The sequence below is a fragment of the Schistocerca nitens genome, chromosome 9 (assembly GCF_023898315.1).
Source record: "Schistocerca nitens isolate TAMUIC-IGC-003100 chromosome 9, iqSchNite1.1, whole genome shotgun sequence".
Lineage (NCBI taxonomy): Eukaryota > Metazoa > Arthropoda > Insecta > Orthoptera > Acrididae > Schistocerca > Schistocerca nitens.
This window is the reverse complement of record NC_064622.1, coordinates 148,563,508-148,584,814: the sequence shown is the minus strand read 5'-3', so window position 1 is coordinate 148,584,814 and position 21,307 is coordinate 148,563,508. Positions and strand designations below refer to the sequence as shown.

At 41.0% G+C, this 21,307-nt stretch overlaps 1 protein-coding gene across 1 annotated transcript in view; it reads left to right on the top strand.

The window, feature by feature from the left end:
• Positions 1 to 21,307, top strand: part of LOC126203438 (polymerase delta-interacting protein 2) — a 73,299-nt gene that overhangs the window by 13,694 nt on the left and 38,298 nt on the right. Inside the window, exon 3 of the mRNA XM_049937756.1 lies at positions 12,902 to 12,998. Within this exon, the coding sequence (XP_049793713.1) occupies positions 12,902 to 12,998 (97 nt within the window). The remainder of the gene's footprint in view (positions 1 to 12,901; positions 12,999 to 21,307) is intronic.

The following is a 21,307-nucleotide window of genomic DNA, read 5'->3' as shown; positions in this document are numbered from 1 at the left end:
ATATATACAACGATGAAAAAGTTAAGATACCTAAATTCTTGAAACAGTTTCTGCATGTTTCAGAGGTCTTTCTTTTTAAAATGGTCCTAATTGCTTTTTTTTTGTAATGTGAACACTCGTTTTGTCTCTTGTTTGTTTGAGTTTCCCCACACAGTCACTCCATACTGTAAGTATGGTTCGAAAAGTCCATGATACACTGTACACAGAAGGTTCTTGTCTGAATACTGTGATAGTTGCATCATTAAGAATATGACAGAGCTCAGTTTCTTACAGACATTATTAATATGTTTTTTCCATTTCAGTTCATTATCCACAAGAATACCTAAGAATCTAGCAGATTCTACTTCTTCCAGCCTTGTTCCATCAACCTCTAAATCCATATCTACAGCCTTTTCCTTGTTTTTAAACACTGCATACATAGTCTTTTTTAGATTTATAACCAGTTCATTTTCCAACAGCCATTGAGCTGTGACATTGCAGATATGTATGCTCTTCTCTCAAGCTGTTCCATATTTTGGTCACTATTTAGTATTGTCATGTCGTCAGCATACAATATTTTCTTTTCTTCCTCCTCAACACCTATATCATTAACAAATACATTAAATAACAATGGCCCCATTACCGAACCCTGCGGCACTCCATATTTGATGGATTTGGTTTCTGATTGGTACGAGTTTCCTAATGATACATACTGCTTGCGGTTGCACAAGTATGATTTTATCCATTCACCTGGTTGCCCCCGAATGCCATAGTTGCTTAATTTTTGTATCAGCATTTCATGGTCAATGGTGTCAAAAGCCTTTGAAAGATCCAGAAACATTGCAGAGACAACCTTTTTCTCATCTAAGGACTGTAAAATGTATTCTGTTAGACTGACAATTGCTGATTCTGTAGATTTACCCTTTCTGAAACCATGTTGTGAGGTCATGAGAATGTTATGTTTGTCCAAATAGTTAACTAATCTGGTATACATAAGCATTTCTAGGATTTTTGAGAAACCTGATATCAGTGAAACTGGTCTGTAGTTGTTGGGATCATCCTTACACCCTTTCTTGTACACTGGCACTACCTTCGTTATCTTCAGTTTTTCTGGAAAAATTGCATCTCTGAAAGAACAGTTTGCTATGTTCAGCAGTGGTGTTATTATCTCCTCACATACCAGCTTTATTACATGATTTGATATTTCATCATCACCAGCTGATTTCTTGGACTTCAGTTTCTGTATAGTTTTCCGCAGTTCATCTCCCGTGACTGGTCTTAAGAACATAGTACTGCATGATCTTTTTGGTACCTTAATACCCTTCTGTTTTTGACTATTTCTTTCCAATTTTAGGTTTTCTACTACACTGATATAGTTATTATTCAGTATGTTTGCTATTTCCATACCATCTGTGACCACTGTGTTGTCTACTTTAATTGACCTAATACCTTCTTCTTTGTTTGACCCATCTTTTTCCTTTCTTTCAGCATTGATTGCATTCCAAGCTGCCTTTGCCTTGTTTTTTGAGTTCGCTATAGTGGTGTCAATTGCTCTTGCTTTCGCTTCTCTTATTGTTTTTCTATATTTCTTTTTTAACATTTTATACTTTTCAGCTTCGCCCATCCGTCTCATGTCCTGAAGCTTCCTTCGCTGTTCTAGTATTTCACTCGTAATCCACTGTGCTTGATCTTGATGCCTTTCTTGTCTCTTTCCTTTGGGAAATGCTACATTAAAATGGTACTTAATTGTTGAAATAAATGCATCATATTTTTCATTTACACTCTGGGCCTGTAGGGTTTCATTCCAGGTTTCCTTACTTAACATTGTTCTAAAGATGTTGATATTTTGTTCACTGATGATCCTAATTTCTTTGGTTGTTTGTTTTGGTTCTGATACTGTGTCATTATTATAAAGGAGCACACAAACAAGTTCATGATGTATTTCATATCAGAAGAGAGTCAGAACTAGCTTCTGCTGGCAAGTTAGTGTCAGTAAATGAAAGTTGTGGAATTGTTTTGATCATTGTCAAAGTACAGTCAAAAAATTCAGTTACATGCTTTATTTTCACAGATAGTAGATTTTTGTCTATTATCAATATATCATGTTGAGCAACAGTTGCACATTGCATCAGAAGATCTTCATGAAACTACCAGTGTGACTTGGCAATTTAAACTAAACCTAGATATTAAGTAAGAAAAGTTTTATTGAGTAACAACGCAACAAGAAAGTAAACAAAGAGGAAGAGATACTAATCAAAACGTAAAATCTTGGATTGAGAAAGATCTTAGGGTACAAATTCTTATAGATTTGAATGTAAGCAGCAACACACAGGGAAATAGGAAGTTGCAAGTTGACCAATCAGATGCTTCAAAAATTAGAAAAACTGTATGACAAGAAACCAAAGGTTTGCAGAGAAATTTCTTCAGTTAAAATTGATACTAGTAAGTCAGCTACATTATTCAAAACTGATTGCAGATACAGTAAGTTGAAAATTTAGCAGTAGAAGGTGATGCTGTCAGAGTTGAATTGTATTGTGAATTCGTGGAGTGTTACTGCTAAACTTCACCACTTCTGTACTGCATGGGATAACATAGCAGCAGCCAGCAGAAATCTCGACATGTTATAAGAAAGGTTGCATCTGAAAGTGACTAGATTACATGGTTAGAGCAGTCAAACATATTTCAAAATGCTTTAATTTCAGATCAAAATAGACTTTGTCAGAGCAGTTCAGCAGTAAAACCGTACAATTCAGTCTTTCAAAAGTAACAAGAACATGTCTGTAAAGAAACATTGCAGAAATAAACCACATGCTAAATGATTAGCATATTGTAGAGAAAATTTTTCATGTAACAACTGCAAACAAAAGTGTAATTTTGCCAGGGAATGTCCAAATGCAACTTCAGTTGTATGAAAGACAAGTGAAAAGCCATACAGTAGAGAAGTGAAAGGTTTTAAATGTAAAGCACTGGTCACTGTTGGATTATCTGTTGCCAATGTAAATGGACATAAATTTGCAATCTGATCATGAAAATCTTTGGTACAATTGCGGCACCACAAAATAGGTGACATTTAGGCGGGACAGATAATAAATTGAGTAAAATTAAATCTTTGTATGAAAGTGTTGATTGATGATGCTACTGAATTAGAATAACTTGGAATGGGAAATGTCAAATTAGAGGCTTTTTATGGAAAACAGTGGTACAACATAGTTCTGGAGGATGTTTTACAGTATATGCATTAAATATAAACTTCAAATTCTTTTCTTTAATCAAGTCTTAAATAAAGGCTGTGTTCAGATTGAAAATGTGAGCATCTGTTTTCAAAACTGCTGACAATCTGGAAACTGTAGCAATACTCTGAAGCCAACGACAGCTGCACAAAATGTTTTTTCATACAAAAAAATCCAATAAATGTATGACAGCAATCTCAATTAACATGTGTTGCGAAGTTATCAGATCAAAAAGCCACATTTGTCAGACATGTACTTAAAAGGAAATACCATTGATTTTATTGATAACAGGAATGAATATATGTGATGGCTGTTTTTGTGGCAAATACCATCCAAAAAATTAGAATTTTGTTGAAAATACTCTGGATGTAATTAGAGTTGATTTGTGTGAAATGAATCTTGTCATTAGAAGCAGCAAGATTTTTTTTTGTTCAAAAATGAAGATTAAACTGTTTTTAAATTAGGAACTGCAATAAAATTGTAGAAAATCATTTTGGGCAGGAAGTAAGATGTTTAAAAGTCAGACAACAGGACCAAAATGGAGAAAATTCTCACTAAAAAGCTTCTAGATGAAGCTGCAATTCTTCATATCAAGACTAAAATGTACACATCTCAGCAAAATGGAAGAATTGAAAGAGAAACACGCACAGTTATCTAGTTGGGATGGTCAGCAATACGTGCATGAAACCTGAGTGAGAAACTGTGGGCTCAAGCAGTAAATTATACAGTCTTTACTCTAAATCAAAGGAAAAAGTCCTCTTGAATTGATGTTTGGACAAAAAATAGTTCAGGTATTTTGGATATGATTGGTATGTTCTGACTGAGGATCACAAATAAAGAAATACTGAAAATAAATCAAAGAAAGGAATCGTTGTCAAATACAATTTGGATTCACTCTCCTACAGAGTCTTCCTACCCAAGGAAAAGTGTCTACCTCTGATAACATCATATTTGACAAAAAAATAGGAAATAAATCAGAAGTTGCTGTAGTTCAGACTTTCACTAGAGAAAAGAAGAAACATATATCTGATGATTCACTCTATAATGTTTCTTAAAATTGCATTATGTCATCTGATTATATAATACAACAGAGAAGCTCGCCTCCAAAACTATGTGATAATGAAACCTTAGGCAGCCTGTCAGTTTTACAAAGACATGGAGCCTGTGAAACATAGTAATGATGCATACTTTGGCATAGTAGGTGGTGATAAAAGACGTTTTTCTTTGAGATGCCTTGAAAGACAATAACTATAGAGAAATACAAATTGCTAGTAAAATTGAACACTCAGAGTCTTGTAGAACTGCCAAAGAATGTAAAACCTTTATAACTTGTCACCTGGCAACTAGTCTGGCTTTTTAAAAGGCAGACTAGTTGAAACAGGATTTGAACAAGAAGAATGACAAGACTATTCAGAAACTTTTAGTTCTGTAGCACGTTATAAATCAATTGGACTGATTCTTATTCTTGCCCTACAAAAATGCAAACAACTACCTGTGATGTAAAGCCAGCATTTCCATACAGTAATCTACAGGAGGAGATCTGAGTCAGTCATCTTGATGAATTCAACAATGGCGCAGATACTTTGTTAGTTGAAGAAGGGTTTGTTTGGCTTAAATTCCAAAGAATTAGAATGAGAAATTCTCAGATTATCAGATGACGTTAGGATTGTTAATACTGATGATGACACTTTTATCTTTGATGATACTTTTAACTTAAATAATAAATGAAAAGTCCCCACTTCTGAGCCAGAGAAGTGTAAGTATTCTTCAGTTCCTCTCACTAGGAAGGGGTCTCTTGAGTCACTACCTTCCCAGGTTTCTACTAGTGGGAAAGATGACACCTGCCAGTGGCTGAAGAGCCCAAAAGCAACTGGTCGTAGGGCTTCATGCTCATTCTCAGTCCCGGAGACTGATTCAGTGAAGGCCTCCCAGCCAAGGAAACCCAAGGAACAGTGTGAGAAATCGAAAAAGAAGACCCCCCCCCCCAAGAACGAGGAACTTGCGGTGGCACCCACACCACTGCTACCTACGAGCTCTGCGTCTGAGGATGGGGTGGAGATTCTGGCGTCCGCTAAGGACCTGGATCTCGCGGGACCCTCAGATTTAATGGATAAAGGTCAGCAGCAGGTGACCGTACGGTGTAAACTGCCTCAGTGAATGTTCCATACGTTCCCAGTCCCATGATGATGTCTTCCAGTGGAATTGTGGCGGTTCTTTCCACCACCTGGCTGAGCTACGGCAACTGTTAAGCTTTACACCTGCTTTCTGCATTGCCCTCCAGGAAACCTGGTTCCCAGCAAAGCAGACCTCTGCCCTCCATGGCAATAAGGGATATCACAGGTACCGTAGCAACTATACTAGTGTCAGGTGGAGTTTGCTTTTATGTCCTAAACTGTCTGTAGTGAAACTGTGCCCCTTCAAACCCCTCTTGAAGCTGTGGTTGTCAGAATACGGATGACACAGGAAATAACTGTCTGCAATGTATATCTTACTCCAGATGGTGCAGTATCCCTGAATGTATTAGCTGCACTGATTGATGAACTCCCTAAACCTTTCCTACTTTTGGGAGATTTTAACGTCCATAACCCCTTGTGGGTTGACACTGTGCTTACTGGCCAAGACAGAAATGTCGAAACTTTACTGTCTCAGTTCGACGTCTGCCTCTTAAATATTGGGGTCGCCACACATTTCAGTGTGGCTTGAGGTAGTTACTCAGCCATGGATTTATCAATTTTACAGCCCAGGACTTCTCCCATCTATCCACTGAAGAGCACATGATGACCTGTATGATAGTGACCACTTCCCCATCTTTCTGTCACTGCCGCAGCATCAGGCCCAAAGACGCCTGCCCAGATGGGCTTTAAACAAGGCAGACTGGGAAGCTTTCACCTGTGAGGTCACCGTTCACTATCCCCAACATGGTAACATTGATGTGATGGTTGAGCAGGTGACTACCACAATCGTTTCTGCAGCATAAAACACAATCTCTCACTCTTTAGGGTGCCCCTGGCGAAAGACAGTCCCATGGTGGTCGCCAGAAAGCACTGAGGTAATTACAGATCGTCTGCGAGCTCTACAGTGACATAAGTGGCACCCTTCCCTAGACCATCTGATAGCCTTGAAGTGGCTCCGTGCCCATGTATGCCAGCTTATAAAATGATGGAAACAGGAGTGTTGGGAGAGGTACGTGTCAGCCATTGGGTGCCATACATCACCTTCCCAAGTCTGGACAAAGATCAGACGTCTTTCTGGGTACCAGACACCAACAGGTGTCCCTGGCGTTACCATCAATGGCATGCTATGTACTGATACAAAAGCGATTGCTGAGCACTATGCTTGAGCCTCTGCGTCGGAGAACTACCCTCCAACCTTTCGTACCCTCAACGGCAGATGGAAAGGAAAGTTCTCTTGTTCACTACATATGACAGTGAATCCTATAACGCCCCATTTACAAGGTGGGAGCTTCTCAGGGCACTTGCACATTGCCCCGACACAGCTCGTGGGCCGGAACGGATCCACAGTCAGATGATTAAACATCTCTTGTCTGACTACAAGCGCCATCTCCTCGTCATCTTCAACCAGATCTGGTGCAATGGCTTCTTTCCATCGCAATGGCAGGAGAGCACCATCATTCCGGTGCTCCAACCCGGTAAAAACCCACTTGATGTGGATAGCTATCAGCCCATCAGCCTCGCCAATAGTGTTTGTAAGCTGCTGGAATGTATGGTGTGTCGGCGGTTGGATTGGGTCCTGGAGTCACATGGCCTACTGGCTCCATGTCAGGGCGGCTTCTGCCAGGGGCATTCTACCACTGATAATGTTGTGTCCCTTGAGTCTGCCATCCAAACAGCCTTTTCCAGATGCCAACACCTTGTTGCAGTCTTTTTTTTTATAACACCACCTGGCAACATCATATCCTTGCCATATTATGCTGATGGGGTCTCTGTGGCCCGCTCCAGATTTTTATCCAGAATTTCCTGTTGCTCCGTACTTTCCGTGTCCAAGTTGATGCCTCCCATAGTTCCCACCATATCTAGGAGAATGGGGTCCCACGGGGCTCTGTATTGAGTGTATCACTATTTTTAGTGGCCATTAACAGTCTAGCAGCAGCTGTAGGGTCATACGTCTCCCCTCACTGTATGCAGACGACTTCTGCATTTCGTACTGCTCCACCAGTACTGGTGTTACCGAGCGGTACCTACAGGGAGCCATCCACAACACGCATTCATGGGCTCTCACCCACGGCTTCCAGTTTTCAGCCACTAAGTCATATGTTCCTTAATGATGATCCACTCACTGTAGTGGAGACATATCGATTCTTAGGACTGGTTTCCGATGCCCGATTGAATAGGCTTCCTCACCTTCGTCAGCTTAAGCAGAAGTGCTGGCAGCACCTCAATGCCCTCGGCTGCCTGAGCAACACCAACTGGCGTGCAGATCGCTCTGCTCTGCTGCAGCTCTAAAAAACCCTTGTTCAATCCCGCCTTGACTATGGGAGTCTGGTTTATGCTTCGGCGGTGCCCTCAGCAGTGCGTGTACTCAACCCAGTGCACCACTGTGGTGTTTGCCTAGTGACGGGAGCTTTTAGAATGAATCCGGTGACCAGTGTCCCGGTGGAGGCCAGAGTCCCTCCATTGCAGATCAGACGTGCACAACTGCTGGCCAGTTATGTTGCACACATTCGTAGTTCTTCTGAGGATCCAAATTACCGTCTCCTTTTTCTACCCGTGGCAGTTAATCTCCTGCATCGGCGGCTCAGATCAAAGCTTAACAATTGCAATTTGCGTGTGATCCCTTCTGTCTGAACTGGAGTCATTCCCTTTATCACCTCCCATCCAGGTCTGTCCACATACACCTCCATCGTGTACACCTAGGCCGCAGATTCGTCTGGACCTTTCACATGACCCTAAGGACTCAGTTACTCATGCTGCTCTCTGCTGTCACTTCCTCTCGATTCCTGACTTGTTCTGGGTCTCTGAAGTGGTTTATACCGACGGCTCGGTGGCTGATGGTCATGTGTTGGCTTCACCCACGTCCACAGAGGCTGTCTTGAACAGTATTCCTTGCCCGATGGCTGCAATGTATTGACTGCAGAGCTGGTGGCCATCTCTCGTGCACTTCAATTTATCAGTTCATGCCCTGGGAAATCGTTTCTTCTGTGTACTGACTCCTTGAGCAGCCTACAAGCTATCGACCACCGCTACCCTCGCCATCCTTTGTTGGCACCCATCCAGGAGTCCATCTCTGCCCTGGACTGGTCTCGTCATTTGGTGGTGTTTGCGTGGACCTCAGGCACGTCGGCATCACAGGCAACGAACTTGCTGACAGGCTGGCCAAGCAGGCTACGTTGAAACCGCTTCAGGAGATGGGAATCTCTGAACATCACCTGCATAGTGACTTATGCTGTAGGGTTTTTCGGCTTTGGAAAATGGAATGGCATAATAGTACACACAACAAACTGCGTGTTATTAAGGAGACAATGAATGTGTGGAGGACTTCCATGCGGGCTTCTTGCAGGGAATCAGTTGTCCTCTGCCAGCTCCACATTGGTCGCGCTTGGGCGACCTACGGTTACCTTCTGCGCCGTAAAGACCCTCCTGAGTGTCGGTGCAGCACGGTTGACAGTGGCCCATATTCTAGTGCACTGTCCCACTTAGACTGCCCAGCGACGAAATCTTGGGTTACCGTACTAGTTGCCGCTAATTTTATCTGACACCACCTCGTCGCTTATTTAGCTTTACGTTTTATTCGTGAGGGTGAGTTTTATGATTTGATCTAAGTTTTAGCCCATGTCCTTTGTCCCTCTGTGTCCTCTACCCTAGTGCTTCTAGGGTGGAGGTTTTAATGTGTTGTAGAGTGACAGTCTTCTCCTTTTTTAATTCTCATGGTCACCCAACCATGATAATCTGCTTTGTTGTTTTAATCTCTTCATCCTATTTCTGTGGTTTTCTTGTCTCCTTTTGTCCATTTACATGTTTGTTGTCCTTCATCGTTCTTTTCATTCCGTTTCAAGTTGTCAGTCTCGTTTGTTTTATTCTCACACTTGTCATTGTTTTATTTGGAACAAGGAACTGATGACCTCGAAATTTGGTCCCTTTCCCCCTCTTTTAATCCAACCAATCAATCCTGTAATTATTACACATGGTAACATCAATCTTCAGTTTTATTAAATAATCGTAATTATCCAAATAAAAAACAAGAGTGGAGGCAGTCGAACCCTTGACATCCTAGTAAATAAGTTATTGTTCTAGTTGCTGTGCCAATTCACCAGTTGAAGGTAATAGTGCTCAAATTTTAAACACACCAGTGCCCAGTTATGTGTTCCCTATATAGGGACACATTTAGAGACTAGACTGCTTAACTGCTTCATAGGATTACATTACCTGTAGGGTAGTGTCATTATGGAGTAATTTATCACATTACTGCACTGAATAACAGTCAGATGTAGTGAATTATGTCTGTCATCACATCATTTGTTCTACAATAGCCATTGATAGTACTCAGTTCCAGATTAGATGCCCAAACTGTATCGCTTTGAGCACAGCTGCTTTATTCACGAGCTGTGCCTTATCACCAGGCTTTTTGTGAGTGTGTCTTTGCTCTAGTGAAGTAAGGAAATGTGGCAGTGTTAGAGACAGAGGCACAGTATGGTTTTCCTAAGTGCACTGTGAGCCTAGTGAATACAATGGACATGAGTAAACTGGATGTTGCCATGTGAAGCCACCAGTCCAGTCTAACGAATTTGTAAACGCTTTGCAGCAGAATCCTTTTTTAAATGTGGCACACTTGAAAGCCTGCTCCAGTTCATAGGTCAGTTGACAATGTTTAGCGTTTGCGTCAGGAGTCTAGACTACAAAGAAAACATGTGGCCATCATAGGGGAAACTCCACAATGATGATGATGATTATAGACTCTACTGATCAGCATTTTCTGAAGAAAATAACTATCATGACTAGTGTAATGTATTATTTGTTAACAAATCAACATTTTTCCTTAGTGAATAATTGTCCAGTAGGAGTGTATAGGCTGCACAGTGTCCATTTCAAACCCAAATTTTTCTGCAAGTCATCTCACATTGGCCATGTGTCTCTGTCAGTTTGGACTGTGTGTGTTCCTGGGGACTCAAGTTGCTTCACAGGATAGATGGCTGACTCGATGCTGCCCTGCGTACTTATATCCTGGGTAACATTATGATCCCATCAGTGCAGCATTCACTATCCTGGGTAACTTATGGTCCCATCAGTGCAGCATTCACGTCCTGAGGGATCAATGTTTCTAGCAGGATCAGTTTCCAGTACACATTTATGTTGCACGAGTGGTATACAGAACAGAGTGAGATTTCTCTTTTCAGCTGACCTCATTCTGCATGAGACCTCAGCTCCTTTGGAGATATATAGGCAGATATTAAATGGATAGATTAAGCAAATAAAAATACTAAAACAAAAAAGCCATCATGCAGTTGCTTGAGCCACTATACTATGAAGTCACTATACAAAGAACTGCAATATTTAGGTATTTCTTACTGGTGGTCTGCCCTTAACTCCACATCATAGCTTAGAGTGCCTCTTCCACATCTGAAATCCTAGGAATAACATAGAGCACATTTTCTTGTGTGGTTTTAGGCATGTACTGAATGTTAGTAAGATTTACGTTGCTCAGTTACACTCACACTGAAAGTGTCCTTTATTTTTGTGAGCAGTAATACGATTGACTCCAGCATAACATGGTGGACAACTTAAATTTTATAATCAAAATATCCACTGGTGTACTGCCGGTCTACAGTGTCCAACGGGCACAATATTTTGGCGATCATACATGTCGCCATCATCAGTTCACCTGTGTCCAACGGGCACAATATTTTGGCGATCATACATGTCGCCATCATCAGTTCACCTGATGATGATGGCAACATGTATGATTGCTGACATATTGTGCTCGTTGGACACTGTAGACCGGCAGTGCACCCGTGGATATTTTGATTATCAAATACGCCGGGAGAAACTCAAGAATCACAACTTAAATTTCAACCATAAACACTTTTGTATGATCAAGTGTAAATTTATGGCTAGTATGTGAATATAAGTATTCAGTAACACACTTCAACAACAACACACTTTTACAGCACAGTAGATATGAAAGTTGAAACATGACAATTGTAGTTACATGATAATAAATAATTATTGTTTTGAAGGAATATTACTTTTCATACACAAGCCTCCATCAGGAGCATACATAGATAATATTGTGGGGAAGGCGAGCCAAAGGTTGCGTTTCATTGGCAGGACACTTAGAAGATGCAACAAGTCCACTAAAGAGACAGCTTACACTACACTCGTTCGTCCTCAGAATATTGCTGCGCGATATGGGATCCTTACCAGGTGGGATTGACGGAGGACATTCAAAAAATGGCAGCTCGTTTTGTATTATCACGTAATAGGGGAGAGAGTGTAGCAGATATGATACGCGAGTTGGAATGGAAGTCATTAAAGCAAAGACGTCTTTCGTTGCGGCGAGATATATTTACGAAGTTTGTCACCAACTTTCTCTTCCGAATGCGAAAATATTTTGTTGAGCCCAACCTACATAGGTAGGAACGATCATCAAAATAAAATAAGAGAAAGCAGAGCTCGAACAGAAAGGTTTAGGTGTTGGTTTTTCCCGCGCGCTGTTCGGGAGTGGAATGGTAGGGAGATAGTATGATTGTGGTTCGATGAACCCTCTGCCAAGCATTTAAATGTGAATTGCAGAGTAATCATGTAGTGCTTTCACAACCTTCATTTGCAATCCCCTTCTCTTCTTATTTTTAACCTCAGTGAGGAGATTACCACTTTGATCACAGTGTGTGCCATCCTGAGTCTTTGATCTATTTGTCACAGCACCATTGGTTTCACTGTCCGTAGCTCATGGTCTAGTGGCTAGTGTTGCTGCCTCTGGATCATGGGGGTCCCGGGTTTGATTCCCGGCCGGGTCGGGTATTTTCTCCGCTCGGGGACTGGATGTGTGTGTTGTCTGCATCATTTCATCATCATTCAAGAAAGTGGCGAGTCTGGACTGTGTAAAGACTGGGTATTTGTATGGACACTGATAATCCCACAGTTGAGTGCCCCACAAATCAAATATATCATCATTATCGGTCTCACAGATTTTACACAAGTATTGTACATAGTGAGGTATTTCAGAACTGTTTCTCCCCTGTAGTCAAGTTTTTTTCATTTTCCTATCCATCATCTTATAAGCCTGCCAGGCACTACTGACCACAACATTCAGAAAGTGTCATTAATGACTAGTACCACTCAATTCCCTCCTTAAATAAGTGGACTATTTCCACTACCACTAGGCCATCTTAAAGTATGATGTGCAGCCTGTAGGAAAAATCAACTGTATCATTATTTAAAATACTTCACTGGCTTTTAGATCTGTTTCATATTAAGGTTTCATTGACAATATTATTTGCTTTTAGAAGCATGCATAAAATTGTAAGTCTATCTTTGTGGATCAAATATTGCTGAACTGAACAAGCAGAACCTTCCACTAAAGGCAACAATAGAAATCAGTGAAACATCCACATGCAGCAGTAAGCCAGCACATGTTTGCTGTGATGTATCCATAACACTCTTCTTTAGTGGGTTAATATAGTTCAAGAAGTAATTTCATGGGCGCTTATGTAATAAAGTAATTTTTTGTCTATACAGGAGTGTGCCATCTCCTGGATCGCCATCTTCAGATGTAAAAGGTCAGACACAGACCTTCTATCAAGTTCTAATTGACTCCAGGGATTGCCCATTCATTGTGAGTACATAACAGATAATACGTGAAAGATAACTATTGTTTGGCTTTTTTGATTTTTCAGTATAACTATTAACAAAAATAGAGGATTCACTTGTAGAAATGGAACGCGGATATGCATTAAACACTTCGCAACAGGTGCCACTGATCAATGTATTTGTTCAACAACACTTTCACACTGTCAGTTTTCTAGCATTTATTCACAGTTTAATGTGTGTGAATCCATATCTTGACAAAATAAAACTTTGGCCATTTCAGTTTCAACTTTCCATTCTTCATTTTTTGTTAAAATTCAGTTTAGGATGTCATCTTTAACCGTACTGTTTGCATACAATCACTTGTTTAATGTAGCTTTTGATTCTGTAACTGCTAGTTGTGATTTTCAGTTCTAGGGTTGGTTTGATGCAATTGTCCACGCTACTCTACTCTGTACAAGCATCTTCATCTCCGAATGACTACTAAAACCTATATCCTTCTGAATTCAAATACTGTATGCATCTCCTGGTCTCCCTCCGATTTTTACTCCCCACACTCCCCTCCAGTGCTAAATTGGTTATCCTAAGGTGTCTCAGAATGTGTCCTATCCTTTCTCCTAATTACGTTGTTCCACAAATTTCTTTTCTCCTCAGTACCTCCTTGTTAGTTACATGAGCTACCTATTTAATCTTCAGCATACTTCTGTAGCACAACACTTCAGAAGCTTCTATTCTCTTCTTGTCTAAACTATTTATCATCCATGTTTCACTTCCATACATAGCTACAGCCTTTACAAATACTTTCAGGAAAAAATTCCTGACACTTAAATCTGTATTCAGTGTTAATAAATTTTTCTTATTCAGAAATGCTGTACTTCCCATTGCCAGTCTACATTTTATATCCTGTCTTCAACAGCCATCACTAGTTATTTTGCTGCCGAAATAACAAAACTTGTCTACTACTTTCAGTGTCTCATTTCCTAATCTAATTTCTACAGCATCACCTTATTTAATTCAACCATTATCCTGGTTTTTCTTTTGTTGATGTTCATCTTATATACTCCTTTCAAGACAAAGTCCATTCCGTTAAACTATTCTAAGTTCTTTGCTGTCTGTGACAGAATTATAATGTCATCAGCAAACCTCAAAGTTTGTGTTTCTCCTCCCTGGACTTTAATTCCTACTTCAAATTTTTCTTTGGTTTCCTTTTCTGCTTGTTCCGTGTACATATTGAATAACATAGGGGATAAGCTACAACCCTGTGTCACTCCATCTCAAATACTGCTTCCCTTTCATGCCTCTTGAGCCTTGCTACTACTGTCGGATTTCTGTACAAGTTGTAAATAACCTTTGCTCCCTGTATTTTATCTCTGCTTCCTTCAGAGTTTCAAAGTGTTTTCCAGTCGTCATTGCCAAAAGCTTTCTCAAAGGCTACAAATACTATAACCTATCTTCTAAGAGAAGTCATAGGGGCAGTATTGTCTCATGTGTTCCTAAATTTCTCTGGAACACAAACCGATCTTCCTGAAGGTCGGATTCTGCCAGTATTTACATTCTTCTGTAAATAATTCATATTAGTAGTTTGCAACCATGCCTTATTAAACTGATAGTTCGGTAATATTCGCATGTGTCAGCACCTGATTTCTTTGGAATTGGAATTATATTTTTCTTGAAGTCTGAGGGTATTTCACATATCTCGTACATCTTGCACACCGGATAGAGGAGATTTGTCATGGCTGGCTCTCCCAGGGCTAACAGTATTTCTGATGGAACGTCGGCTACTCCTGGTCCTTGTTTAGACTTGGGTGTTGCAGTGCGTTGTCAAATTCTACTTGCAGTATTGTGTCTCCCATCTTATCTTCATCTACACTCCTGGAAATGGAAAAAAGAACACATTGACACCGGTGTGTCAGACCCACCATACTTGCTCCGGACACTGCGAGAGGGCTGTACAAGCAATGATCACACGCACGGCACAGCGGACACACCAGGAACCGCGGTGTTGGCCGTCGAATGGCGCTAGCTGCGCAGCATTTGTGCACCGCCGCCGTCAGTGTCAGCCAGTTTGCCGTGGCATACGGAGCTCCATCGCAGTCTTTAACACTGGTAGCATGCCGCGACAGCGTGGACGTGAACCGTATGTGCAGTTGACGGACTTTGAGCGAGGGCGTATAGTGGGCATGCGGGAGGCCGGGTGGACGTACCGCCGAATTGCTCAACATGTGGGGCGTGAGGTCTCCACAGTACATCGATGTTGTCGCCAGTGGTCGGCGGAAGGTGCACGTGCCCGTCGACCTGGGACCGGACCGCAGCGACGCACGGATGCACGCCAAGACCGTAGGATCCTACGCAGTGCCGTAGGGGACCGCACCGCCACTTCCCAGCAAATTAGGGACACTGTTGCTCCTGGGGTATCGGCGAGGACCATTCGCAACCGTCTCCATGAAGCTGGGCTACGGTCCCGCACACCGTTAGGCCGTCTTCCGCTCACGCCCCAACATCGTGCAGCCCGCCTTCAGTGGTGTCGCGACAGGCGTGAATGGAGGGACGAATGGAGACGTGTCGTCTTCAGCGATGAGAGTCGCTTCTGCCTTGGTGCCAATGATGGTCGTATGCGTGTTTGGCGCCGTGCAGGTGAGCGCCACAATTGGGACTGCATACGACCGAGGCACACAGGGCCAACACCCGGCATCATGGTGTGGGGAGCGATCTCCTACACTGGCCGTACACCACTGGTGATCGTCGAGGGGACACTGAATAGTGCACGGTACATCCAAACCGTCATCGAACCCATCGTTCTACCATTCCTAGACCGGCAAGGGAACTTGCTGTTCCAACAGGACAATGCACGTCCGCATGTATCCCGTGCCACCAAACGTGCTCTAGAAGGTGTAAGTCAACTACCCTGGCCAGCAAGATCTCCGGATCTGTCCCCCATTGCGCATGTTTGGGACTGGATGAAGCGTCGTCTCACGCGGTATGCACGTCCAGCACGAACGCTGGTCCAACTGAGGCGCCAGGTGGAAATGGCATGGCAAGCCGTTCCACAGGACTACATCCAGCATCTCTACGATCGTCTCCATGGGAGAATAGCAGCCTGCATTGCTGCGAAAGGTGGATATACACTGTACTAGTGCCGACATTGTGCATGCTCTGTTGCCTGTGTCTATGTGCGTGTGGTTCTGTCAGTGTGATCATGTAATGTATCTGACCCCAGGAATGTGTCAATAAAGTTTCCCCTTCCTGGGACAATGAATTCACGGTGTTCTTATTTCAATTTCCAGGAGTGTATGTCCTTTCCTGTTCCTATAATGTTGCATGCAAGTTCAGCTCCCTTATATAGACCTCTATGTATTCCTTCCACCTTCCATCTTTCTTGTCTTTTCTCATGACTAGTTTTTCATTTGAGTTCTTGTTGTTCATATAGTTTCTTCTCTTTTCTCCAAAGGCCTGTTTAATTTTCCTGTAAGCAGTATCTATCTTTGCCGTAGTGAAATATGCTTCTAAATCCTTAAATTTGTCCTCTGGCTACTCCTGTTTAGGCATTTTGCACTCCCTGTCACACTCTTTTTTAGACATTTGTATTCCCTTTTGTTTGATTCATTTAGTGCCTGTTTATATTTTCTCCTTTTGTCAGTTAAATTCAACATCTTATGTGTTATTCAAGGATTTCTACTTGACCTTGTCTTTTTACCTATTTGATTCTCTGTGGCCCTTTCAAATTCATCTCTTAAAGCTACCAATTCATCTTCTACTGTATTCCTTCCCCCGTTCTTCTCAAATGTTGCCTAATGGTCCCTCTGAAATTCTCACCAACTTCTATTTCTGTCAATATATCCTAGCTTTTTGAAATTTTTGCAGTTGTAATGTAGAGTTCATAACAAATAAGTCAGTCCACATCTGCCCTTGGAAATGTTTTAAAATTTAAAATCTGGTTCCTAAATTTCTGTCCTAGCATTATATAACTCAATCTGAAACCTTCCGGTGTCTCTGGATCTCTTCCACATGTCTGTCTTTATTCTTAAACCAGGTGTTAGCAATAATTAAACTCTGCCCTGTGCAAAACTCTACCAGGTGGCTTCCTCTTTCATTCATTTCTCCCAGTCCATACTCATCTACTATTTTCCCTTATCTTCCTTTTCATGCTATCGAATTCCCATCACTATTAAGTTTTCATCTTTTTTAACTATCTGAATAATTTCTTTTATCTCATCATACATTTCTTCCATCTTTCAATCATTGGAAGAGCTAATTGGCTTAGAAACTCGTACTGTTGTGGTGGGTGTGGGGCTTCATGTCTATCTTGGCCACAATAATGCGTTTACTATGCTGTTCATAACAACTTACCTGCATTCCTATTTTCTTATTCATTATTAAACCTACGCCTGCATTACCCTTATTTGATTTTGCGTTTATAACCCTGTATTCCACTGATCAGAAGTTCTGTTCCACCTGCCACTGAACTTTACTAACTCCCAGAATATCTAACAGGAACCTGCCCATTTCCCTTTTTAAATTTTCTAACCTTCTGCCAGATTAAGGGAGCTAACGTTCCACACACTGAGTAGAACACCAGTTTTTTCTCCTGAACACACCCTCCTGAGTAGCCCCTGCCTGGAGACCTGTATGTGGTACTATTTTACCTCCAGAATATTTTACCCAATAGGATGCCATTGTCATTGAACCATATAGTTGAGCTGCATGCCCTCAGGAAAAATTACGGCTACAGTTTCCCCTTGCTTTCAGCCGTTCACAATACCAGCACAGCAAGGCTGTTTCGTTGATACTACAAGGCCAGATCAGTCTACTGCCCAGACTGTAGGCCCTGCAACTACTGAAAAGGCTGCTGCCCCGTTTAGGAACCATATGTTTGTCTGGCCTCTCAACAATACTCCTCCGTTGTGGTTGCACCTAAGGTATGGCTAGATAGAACAGTTTCTTTCCTGATCTTGAGGTCTAATTAAGTGTAAAAAAATAAAAAAATAAACACACAAAGCTGTAAACTGTTAAGGGTTAACCCCTTGGCCTACAACAATGTGAGAGACTTATGGGAAGGGACTTGGGCCATAACTAAGGAGCATGAATATGCCTTGTGATATTTTGTGTGGACCACACATAAACAAGAGAGGCAAACGACAGCAACATGAATTGGACTCGTGGTTAAACAGTTCTCGGTATTCTCTCACTCCAGTAATGTGTGCTCCTTCATTGTATTCACATGTATTGGTTGAAATTCCTCAAAAGAATTAAACAACCCATACACCTGTCATATCAGTTAAAAAGAACATTGATGATGGTGAAAAGTATGTTGTTATTGTAGACGATTGTTCGGTAGCTCCTGTCGATAATGATGGGAGCAGTATTGTGTTTCCTGTATGAAAACATTCCAGAAGATTAAATCATTGAAAATGACACCGATGATGAAGACCGTAGCAGTCACTGAAGCAGTTTGTTTTGAAAGAAGAAAATAACTAGCCAAAAATATGAGCGTATACGCAGACTCCTGGCACAAGAGCACCGGTTTTAGAGTTGTTCGGCAGAAGTAAAAGACAGTTAGATTTTTTACATACTGTTAGGCAGTGTGTTTTGGAATATTGTCTTGAAAATGAATTGGTGCACAGAACAATAATCAGTGAAAAAGGCCCAAAAGAAAACAGATAAAACATGAATCCCTGTAAATTGTAATGAAATTAAAATGTACTTTTGCGTTATGCATAATAATGGCTCAGTAAAAACACAAAAAATTCAAACTTACTGATATGCAACAGCCATCATAGCAACACAAATATTTAGGAAAGCTATGCCACTGAAAATATTTGCAAATGACTAGGTTTTTATGTTCTACAAATAACGATATGTCAGACAAGACAGATGATAAATTATGTAAAGTCACACCTGTGATAAACTATTATAATAAAATCTTCAAAGTAGTGTATGTAATGAAAGAGAGCACTGTGATTTATGAGCCTTTGATGAAATTTAAGGGGAGATTTTATATAGGCCTAAACTTCTATAAAATATACGAGTTAGCATTGGAGTGTTGCTATAACTTTGAAATACATTCACAAAACAACAAAACAGATTTTGATTGCACTGTGTCTGAAGCTGTTGAGATGGAGTTATCGAAGTCAGGACTAAGTAAAGGACACACTTTGTGTGTGGATAATACACACATGTTCAGAAAAAACCAGAACATCTTGAACAACCAGACATTCATATTTGCAGAACGCGTACATTAGTATGTTCTGCAGAAATGATTAGCATTTGAAGTGCAACACCACCTACCGGTAAAATGTGTCTGCGGCTCTCATTGTCACTGTAAACCAAAGGTAATGGATCATTGTGACTTGAGCAGATGTGCAGGATGCCTCGCAGATGTATTTGCGAACTGTCCTGTCAGATCAGTGTGTTTGAAAGAGAACGTGTTACTGTCATGAGAGAATGTGATGCATCCTTCTGGGACATTGCTGCTCGTGTGTGGTGAAGTGTTGCAGCAGTGCAATGGATGTGTGCAGAATGGTTCACAGAAGGCCATAGAAAACGACGAGATCAATCAGGCCACGACACCAGTCCCCCCCCCCCCTCCTCCCTCCCCCTGAAAAGATAGACACCACATCCAAATGGCATTGCAGGACAGATGTGTGTCCTCCTTGGCTCTGGTGCAACAGTAGAACAGTGGAACATATCATACACTATCACAGGCGACAGTCCGTAGCCATTTATTACGGCATGGGTTGCATGCGCGTCATCCACTTCTCCGTCTACCTTTGACAAATGTGCAGAAATGTGCTAGATGGCAGTAGTGTATGGAACAATGTCACTGGGGACAGGAATGGCATCAGATAGTGTTTCAAGGTGAATCCAGCTTCTGTTTGTTCGAAAATGATTGTGGCATTTTCATTCATCGCATGCTATTTTTCAAGGAGTTCCTTGCAGAGTGGGGGAGTGGCAATGTGCTTAAAAAGCAGTATTCCTTTAGAGTCCATAGACATATCGTGGCACTGCACTGAACATATATTTGAATGTTGTGCAGGGGCAGTTGAATTTAGTGAAACTAAACTTCTAATTGTTGTTGTTTATAGGTCCCCCACCTCTAACTTCAGCATATTTGTGCTCAAGCTAGAGAGGGTTCTTGATTCACTTTGTAGGAAGTACCAGAAATTAGTTATATGTTGTGACTTCAATATAAATTTTGTGCTTGATGGTGTAAGAAAAAGGATGTTGGTAGATCTCCTAAATTCATATGATCTGATGCATTTTTTCCAACTAGGGTGCAGGGGAACAGTAGCACAGCTGCAGATAATATTTTTATTCATTCTTCATTACTAGATGGGCATTCTGTTAGTACAAGGGTGAATGGCCTTTCAGACCATGATGCACAAATTTTGACACTAAAAGGCTTTTGTACTCAAACAAATGTAACATATAATTACAAACTATTTAGTAAAGTTAATCCAACAGAAATAGTTTTTTAAACCTTGTCAAGGAACAAGAATGTCAGGATGTTTATAGTGCAACAACATAGATGATAAATATAATACTTTCCTCAACACATTTTTCGTGCTCTTTGAGAATTGCTTTCCATTAGAACATCCTGAACGGGATACTAGCAGTAATAGGCAGCCTAGGTGGCTGACAAGTGGGATAGGGATATCACGTAGAACAAAGCAGGAATTATATCAAAATGTTGGAAGTAGTGACAATCAAGCTACTGTAGCCCATTACAAACAGTATTGTAAGGTGCTTAAAAATGTTATTAGGAAGGCAAAGAGTATGTGGTATGCAAATAAAATAGCTTATTCACAAGATAAAATTAAAACCATATGGTCAGTTGTGAAGGAAGTGTCTAGTCAGCAGCACAAGGTCGATGGTATAAAGTCAGTTCATAGTAAAAACATTTCTGTCACTGATAAATCAGATACATGTACAGTATTTAACAATTATTTTCTGAGCATTGCTGGTGAATTAAATATAAATTTAGTTTCTACAGCGAATCATATAACTGTCTTGCCAAATCCATTTCTGAGATTGATATCTGAAATACTCCTCTGTGATACAGACAAGGGGGAGAGTGGGTCAGTAATTAAATCACTGAAGGTTAACGACTAATTGATATAATGGATTGCCTAGCAGAATATTAAAGTAGTGCTGCACGTCTTAACCCTGCACTTAGCCATATTTGTAATTTTTCCTTTAGGAATGGTCAGTTTCCTGAATGATTAAAGTAGTCAATAGTAAAGCTGCTTTATAAAAAGGAAGAGAAGGATAATGTAGACAATTTTAGATGTATTTCTATTTTCTATACCATCAGCGTTCGCTAAAGTTATTGAAAAGGCT